The 8,067-nt window shown below is 46.4% G+C and overlaps 2 protein-coding genes across 2 annotated transcripts in view; both read left to right on the top strand.

Moving 5' to 3' along the window:
- Positions 1 to 3,328, top strand: part of fbp1a (fructose-1,6-bisphosphatase 1a) — a 5,833-nt gene extending 2,505 nt beyond the window's left edge. Inside the window, exons 2-7 of the mRNA XM_013910190.1 lie at positions 4 to 19; positions 80 to 172; positions 375 to 515; positions 617 to 754; positions 922 to 1,041; positions 2,728 to 3,328. Of these exons, the coding sequence (XP_013765644.1) occupies positions 4 to 19; positions 80 to 172; positions 375 to 515; positions 617 to 754; positions 922 to 1,041; positions 2,728 to 2,919 (700 nt within the window). The 3' untranslated portion in view covers positions 2,920 to 3,328. The remainder of the gene's footprint in view (positions 1 to 3; positions 20 to 79; positions 173 to 374; positions 516 to 616; positions 755 to 921; positions 1,042 to 2,727) is intronic.
- A 604-nt stretch (positions 3,329 to 3,932) lies between these two features.
- fbp2 (fructose-1,6-bisphosphatase 2) overlaps positions 3,933 to 8,067 on the top strand; it is an 11,201-nt gene continuing 7,066 nt past the window's right edge. The window contains exons 1-4 of the mRNA XM_005730519.2: positions 3,933 to 4,203; positions 5,227 to 5,389; positions 6,659 to 6,751; positions 7,578 to 7,718. Of these exons, the coding sequence (XP_005730576.1) occupies positions 4,031 to 4,203; positions 5,227 to 5,389; positions 6,659 to 6,751; positions 7,578 to 7,718 (570 nt within the window). The 5' untranslated portion in view covers positions 3,933 to 4,030. The remainder of the gene's footprint in view (positions 4,204 to 5,226; positions 5,390 to 6,658; positions 6,752 to 7,577; positions 7,719 to 8,067) is intronic.

The following is an 8,067-nucleotide window of genomic DNA, read 5'->3' as shown; positions in this document are numbered from 1 at the left end:
GAGACGCCTCTTTGTAGAAGTAACTCTCTCTTGTATATAACACGTCACATAGTCACTGCATGTTTTTCTACTTCTTCAGGGGAAATACATCGTGTGCTTTGATCCTTTGGACGGCTCCTCCAACATCGACTGTCTCGTCTCCATTGGCACCATCTTTGCCATTTACAAAAAGGTACTAGCACAGGGTTAAGAGCTTATGATGAAACTGGTTTGTTCTTGATTTAAAAACTTAAAGTGTTGGCAAACTGTTTGTATTGGATTTTACAGCTGCATCACTTGTAGATGGGACTAAACTGATTTTAATGCAAACGCTCCACTGATGTCGAATCAGGCAACAGAATCAATAATGACACGACTGATGCCGTTTCCCTCAGACCACAGATGATGAGCCCTGTGAGAAGGACGCTCTGCAGCCCGGCAGGAACCTCGTGGCAGCGGGCTACGCCCTCTACGGCAGCGCCACCATGGTAGTGCTCTCCACCGGCCAGGGAGTCAACTGCTTCATGCTCGACCCGGTTAGCGCTCTTTTGAAGGTTTCGCGTGTTCCACATAGAAATGCTGCAAACTGATTTTATCTACAAACATGTTTTTGTTGCTACTGCTTTTTGCTCTTTAGGCGATCGGGGAGTTCATACTGGTCGAGCGGGATGTGACGATGAAGAAACGAGGGAAGATTTACAGCTTGAATGAAGGTTATGCAAAGTACTTTGACCCTGCTGTCACAGAGTACCTGCAGAACAAGAAGTTCCCTCAGGTAACGCAGGTGTCCAGACATGTTTGTCTCCAGGGGGAAATTTATACATTCCAGCAGTATCCACAAACATGCTGGATATACAATAAACACTAAATACTAATAATGCACACTGATGTATTTTACTGTAGACCTCGTCACTAAACACGTTGTTTTTGACGCCCCTGTAGGACGGCAGTGAGCCCTATGGCTCCCGCTACATTGGCTCTATGGTGGCAGATGTGCACAGAACGCTGATGTATGGAGGGATCTTTTTATACCCAGGAAATACGAAAAGCCCCAAGGGAAAGGTAAGGTCCTGCAGCTGTATGTAAAAGATGGATGCAGTGTAGGCGTCCGTGACATCAGTGCTGTAGCACCTTAAAAAAAACTTGGAAAACGTGTAAAAACTTGAGTTCCTCGATTGGCCCCTCAAGGCTGGGATCAAAATCAGCTCAGTTCCCACAGATGATTACAAATGATTACAAGCAGAACTAATGTCTACAGTGTTTTTGTGCAGGTACATAGATGGTTAGGGGTCGATAGTTTAATAGTTTAATTATTTATATAGCACATTTAATTACAACAGGAGCGTTGACCAAAGTGCTGTACAAGAATACAACATACATAATAAAACAACTTAGAGTATTAAAAGCAAACACCAAATATGAATTAACAAATAACAAATAACTCTCATGCTGTATTAAAAGCCAGTAAATAAAAATGCGTTTTAAGATGAGATTTAAAAAGATTGACAGTAGGAGCCTGTCTGATGTGTAGGGGTAAATTATTCCACAGCTTAGGCGCTACGACTGCAAATGCTCGATCACCTCTATGAACCAGCCTCGACCTTGGTACGGCTAAAAGCAAAAGATCACTTGATCTAAGAGATCTAAGGGGGGTATAAGTCTGCAAGAGGTCAGACAAATCCCCGGGAGCCTGTCCATTCAGGGCTTTGTAGGTCAACAATAGAATTTTAAAATTAATTCTGAAGCTAGTTTGTCACTCAGCTGCAGGTAGAATATAGGTTTTTAAACTCACCCACTCTGGTAAAGTTTAAAGTCCAGTTAGCTGAGCGACAGGTTTGCTGTCCGCCTTCACAGATTTGAAGTGTTGGTGCTGTCGGTGCTTTTTGGAGCATTTCTATTTGGATTATCTGACAGAAACTTTGACCTGCTGTGAGTTACAGATCATTCCACAGCATGTCTTCCTTCTCTCACACCAACCAATCACAGCAGATGGCCCCGCCCCTCCCTGAGCCTGGTTCTGCTGGAGGTTTCTTCCTGTTAAAAGGGAGTTTTTCCTTCCCACTGTCGCCAAAGTGCTGCTCATAGGGGGTCATATGATTGTTGGGTTTCTTTCTGTGTGTATGATTGTAGGGTCGACCTTACAATATAAAGCACCTTGAGGCGACTGTTGAATTTGGCGCTGTATAAATAAAACTGAATAGAATTGAATTCCAGTAGTTTGTGCTTCGGTTACGTTGGTTTAAACTCTGCACTAACTGGCAGGTATTATTTATGGCTGATGAAATCAGCTTGCTCACTTTGACATTCTGGTTCCTGGTTCTGAAAAGTGAAGCCGGTACAGCCAGAGGTCTGCAGGAAAATGCCCCCCTGACCTGAGCTGGCCGCTAGTTTGACTCATACTGAAGAAAAACCATTTAGTAAACTTTGGTCATTCAGGAGGATTAAGCAGCTCCTCTGCAACGGTTCCTAAAACCAAAAAACACATCTGACAGTTTAAATGTGATATATATATATGAAATTACACTAAAAGGCCTGTTTATGAACTATTGTAGCAGACTGTCGATTACATTTAAAGCACAAAAAGAAGATCTTTACATGAACAGGACGAATGATCTCTTCTAGAAAGTCCTGGTCCATCAAACCATCTATCTGATTTTTTTCCTTCAAGCACTAAAATGCTGAACGAGCCTGTGAGTTTTCCAGACTTTCTCATGAGCACTTACACCTTCCCTCCCCTCTCGCTCAAAGCTGCGCCTGCTGTACGAATGCAACCCCATGGCCTTCATCATGGAGCAGGCGGGCGGCATGGCCTCCACGGGCTTCGAGAACATCCTGGACATCCAGCCTGAGAGCATCCACCAAAGAGCTCCTGCTGCTATGGGCTCCAGCGAGGACGTGCTGGAGTACATCGCCATCTGCCAGAAACACGCCAAGAAGTGAGACCGCACGGGACTCACACAGCGGTCCTCCTGTTGGGATGCACGTTACCGCCTCTGTAATGATGGTTTTTATGTAAAAATGGGTTTTAAAGACCAAAAATGTGAAGAGATTTGGAGGCACGGTGTTTTCATGCCACGTTAGCGCTCCCATTTTTAAGAGGTGCTTCATAAGTTCACATACTGCTAAACAAAAGCTACCAAAGACCAAAAATGTGCCAAAACACACAAACGCACTTCAGTCTGAGACCTTTGCTCCTCAGTTTACCTCCAGTTGTGCCTTAAATCAAAGAGACATTCCAGATGTGCAAAAGACCAAAAACAGCCTCTTTGCAACCAAACGTGATTCTTTTATTATGTGAAATAACAGCTGTTTGGAACAATGAAGTCTCTCAATAAATGATAAGAACGAGTGAGTGTTTGATCATTTCAGACGTGTGTCATCTTCTCACAGTTATTCAGTTTGTGTCCCTCGATAATATCTTGAAATCTTCAAGTTAGAGGCTAAAGTTCAAAGATACTTATTTCAGTGGAGTCGACCTTTAAGCCGGGGTCAGCTGAAGCTCAGAGAGCCGACTGACATTTAAAGCTCACTTGAGCTGCTGTTGTGCTAAAACGCGGCTGCAGAATGGAATCTGTGTCCCCGAGCCTGTAACACAAAGACACACAACATCAAACTGAAACAAACACTTCAGCTTCTTTTTGTAGCAGCTGAAGTGTCTTAAACCTTAACCTCGAAGTCGGCCGTGATTATTTTTGACTGTAAACCTGGATGCATGTTTAGAATCTGCTGCAGACCTGCTGTCAGGTTCATGTGAGGTTAAACGTCCCAAAGAGCTGCCACGTCACCCCAGCCTCGGGCGCCTGTTGTCAAACAGCCTGTAAACCTGTTGCCTAAATGAATTAAAGAGCTGATAAAAGTGTTGTGCAGGATTAAAGCGTGTCTGCAGCTGACACCCGACACCACCTACACACCCGCTCTTCCACTCGGCTGCGCTCACAAATAGATCAGCTCAGCTTCACAGTTCTGGGCACGTAAAGGACGAGGCTCATAATGAGGAGGCTCAGTCGTAGCTTGCTGCCCAGCAGGAAGGACAGAAGAACCAGGATCCGGCATGTCGGACCAGTCGGCGTTTGAGACGGACGTATGGACCCTGACCCGGTTTGTCATCGAGACGGGGCGCCAGGCTAAAGGGGCGACGGGTGAGCTGACCCAGCTCATCAACGCCATGCTGACGGCCATCAAAGCAATTTCATCTGCTGTGCGTAAGGCAGGCTTGGCCCACCTGTGAGTATCACCTACGTACAGGGACAGTTCAGCATGCGGGGACAAAGCTGTGCGTGAACTTTGCTGTTGGAGGTCGGCCTCCGTCACAGAGCTGGTGGAGCGACTGGCTGTTTGTGTTCAGTGTAGGAGCTGTCACAGATAAATCTCCTCTGATTTCAACACTGCACAATAAGAATGAACGGAGGCTTTGTGCTGGATAAAGGTCGCACCGCTGCAGTCAAAGCAGCACACACAGCTTTGTGTGGTTTCAACACTCTAATCGTGACTTTAATAAAAGATGGTGCAGTGAAAGGACGGAGCTGTGCGCATTGTTAAAATGCTTTAAGGGCAGGGGTGTCAAACACGCGGCTCCGGGGCCAAAACAAGCCCATCTGAGGGTCCGAGTTGGTCCGCTTCACGACCTAAGTGTGAACAGAGCAGCGATATTAAGATCTGGACAAATGGCTCAAATCATAAAAGCATAAAATGATTTAGTGTGAAGTCACAGATCTGCTGGTCCGACCGACTGGAAACATTTACCACGTTTAATTAAACAAAGCTCGTTTTTCTGAAGACATGTCATCATCATTTTTCATTGGATATCTTATTAAAAAGTGTCCATGTATGTCATATTGTGCAGGAGTGTCAGTGGTGCAGCCCGCCTCAGGTCAACGTGGGGTCGCAGGCGTGACCCTGACAGCCCGCTTTCCAGTTTAGTGTGTCTGGTTTGTTTAAAGCTGCAGGCGGAGCTCGTGAGGATCCCAAAGCACCGCCTGCTGACATCGTGCCCGCCCGTGAAGAAAGCATCATCATCAGAGAGCTTACATAACCAATCACAGCTCAGCTTTGTTGGCAGTGAATGGAGTTCGCCTCACACGTGATCTCCAGTTGAAGAAACCACTGTGGGGGGAAAAAGCAATAATGACGAATTTTTCTGTGACTAACTGAATTTCTCTGCTCAGCCGGATGTGAGCAGGTTTGCTCTCAGTCAGGTGTCCTGTGTGTGGGCGTGGCTAACGTGTGGCTGCTGATTGGTCCGTGCAGGCAGGGTCTGGCGGGCGCTGTGAACGTGACGGGGGACGACGTGAAGAAGCTGGACGTGCTGTCGAACGACCTGGTCATCAACATGCTGCAGGCCTCCTACAGCACCTGCTGCATGGTGTCTGAGGAGAACAAGGAGCTCATCGTCACCCCCCAGGAGAAGAGGGTAAGCAGCCACCTCACTGCCAGGTGTCTCTGTTCCACCCTCACAGGTGAGTCCATCTTTATCCTCTGATGAATCACGTCTGTGGTGATGGGCGTGACCTCGTCCAGTCAGTCAGGACTGGTGTGACTCTCACCACATCTAAGCCGGGGAGATCCAGCTCAGTATGAAGAGAAGATTTTGCACAACGAGGAGCCGAGCTGTGGAGCATCGAGCTATTTTACAAGCTTCAAGGTTTTCTTTTAATTTGTCACCATTTTAAACCAGACAGTCGGTCTGTGTCTCATAATCACAGCACTCAGATTAAATTCAGTCAGCACAATACAGCTTTGTGCTGTTAGCTTAAAACTCAGTCAGATTTCTCACACTTGAATTGATTTATTATGGCAGAAGAATTGAGTTAGAGTATGAAATTTAAGGTTGAGGAGTAGTTGTACAGGCGCATGTCCACAGTCCGGAGTTACAGAGAAAAAAGAAATGTTCCTTTGTCCACATATTTATGGCTCTAACTGTATTAATCACCCACAACGTCGCAGGTGGACGAGTGAAATCTGGGATCTGGATGTTTGAGTGACGTCATGCATGTTCTGTCTAAGGAGCTCGGAGACAAAAGCCCTGTGGGAGTGTCCCCAAGAGGGTCACGGACCCCCTATTGATCCTCCACCTAACTGTACGAGCCACGGTGTGAAAACGGGTGTAGGTCACAATCAGCCAAGGTTGCAGGTGAAGCCCAGCCCCAGGCCCAGGATGTGAGTGGGCGTTCAGGCGTCTGGGAAGGATCTCAAAACTGGATTATAGATGACAGACGGTTGGTGTCATAAGCCCCGCCCTCTGTTCACAGATGGCGTTCACAGTGGACATAGATGCTTCTTTCACTCCTCTTTCAAACCATCTTCTCTGTCCAAAATGTGAACATTGGCATCCTCAAGAGTGACCTTTGACCTTTAGATGCAGGTGGATGGCCGTGTTCTGTACTAATCTCTCACCGGCTCCAGTGGTGAGCGAGTCATGTGATCAAATATGTGGGACGTGTTGGTTCTTTCAGTGGCTGTAGTGACGCATTAATACAGCACACTGAGTGATAAACACGTCATTCTGAAATAATACGACTCCAGTCTAACAACCGACACTTTGTTTATTTCCTGTTTACTTCCCGTCTCTGCCGCTCACCCCCAGCACTGGTTTGAGATGGCTGCATGACTCATTCACTTTTATTTGGAATATAATTTATTATTATCGTCATATTTCATTATTTAGTGTGTTTCTCCACAGGGGAAGTATGTGGTCTGCTTCGACCCTCTGGACGGCTCCAGTAACATCGACTGCTTGGCGTCCATCGGCACCATATTCGCCATCTACAAACGCGTGAGTCTGAGCTCAGAGTCTCGCTGAATCATCTGCATCACAAACATTTTGCTCCCGAGTCAAGGAAAACAGCCAAATCCTGGTACTGAATGAAGTCATAAGTATTTCAAACCATCAACAGTAAAATATCTGAGTACATTTACTGTGATTACTTTAAATATATTTTCATTATACAGCTTTTGTGCTATTAAGTTACTTATTAGTTACTTGGGTAAACAGTCGCGCATTAATGATGCTGTGCAGTAATAACAGGACACACTGTGTCCACACTGATTTTATTCCTATTTAAATATTAAGATTTCCTGCGTCTCCCACCACACGCCTTTTTATCGATCACTCCGCTACCACGTTTTTAAAAGTCCAGGAAATGTTCTCATACTGTGAAGCTGCCGTCTGTAACAGAACCATCTATGTTACCCAAACACACCTCGAGTCTTTAAAGGCTTCTGGGATTTTCAGAAACTTCAGATTTCTGCAGGGTCGAGGTGCAGTAACATCCTGCAGACACAAGAGGGCGCTGCTGCCCAGCTAAACCTGGCTTCTGAGCGCTTCTGATTATTTACAGCTGCAGCCTGCTGAGCTTTTTCAACATTGCACAACACAAAGCAACAGCTGTAAACAGGCCAGAGCCAGACAGGCCTGCGTGAGGTTTATACCATGAAACCTGATGTGTTTTATTCTGAAATGAGAAAAACGTTAATCTGATGTCAGTTTGTGAGTTTTTGGTCGGATGCTACAGTCTTTGTCCACTGAGGCACTCAGTCTGTGAGCAGTTTGCAGATAATCTCTCAGGTCTGCTGTTGTTTTTCCCTGCTGTGATGTTCAGATCTCAGAGGGGGAGCCCACCGAGAAAGACGCCCTGCAGCAGGGCAACAACATCGTGTGCGCCGGCTACGCCCTCTATGGCAGCGCCACCCTGGTGGCCCTCAGCACGGGCGCCGGGGTCAACTTCTTCACGCTCGATCCTGTGAGTACTGCGGTCACAGGTTTCCACACCTCCACAGAGCGCCACGTGACGTTACCTGAAGGGCCCTTTTCTCTCATGGCTCCTTGTGTCAGTGATAATCTCATAAACTCGCGGTTAATCCCTCACAGTCGTGCTTTTCCCGTTTCTCTGGTTTATTGTTTCTGCCAAAGAAAGCAGACACGATGCTGTCAGTCATCCCTCGTGAGGCACATCTGCACAGTGGAATCACAGGACTGTAGACACACGTCAATCCTTTTAGCTTTGCCACAATGTTTCTGGCACCTCATCTCTGATTGACTCAGTTTACATCATCTCACTCGTGTCACATTCTGGGTTTCAAAGGTAAAAA

The sequence above is a fragment of the Pundamilia nyererei genome, unplaced genomic scaffold (assembly GCF_000239375.1).
Source record: "Pundamilia nyererei isolate P.nyererei 1_Seehausen unplaced genomic scaffold, PunNye1.0 scaffold00038, whole genome shotgun sequence".
NCBI classification, from domain to species: domain Eukaryota; kingdom Metazoa; phylum Chordata; class Actinopteri; order Cichliformes; family Cichlidae; genus Pundamilia; species Pundamilia nyererei.
Note: the sequence above shows the minus strand (reverse complement) of the source record. Positions and strands in the feature narration are given on the sequence as shown.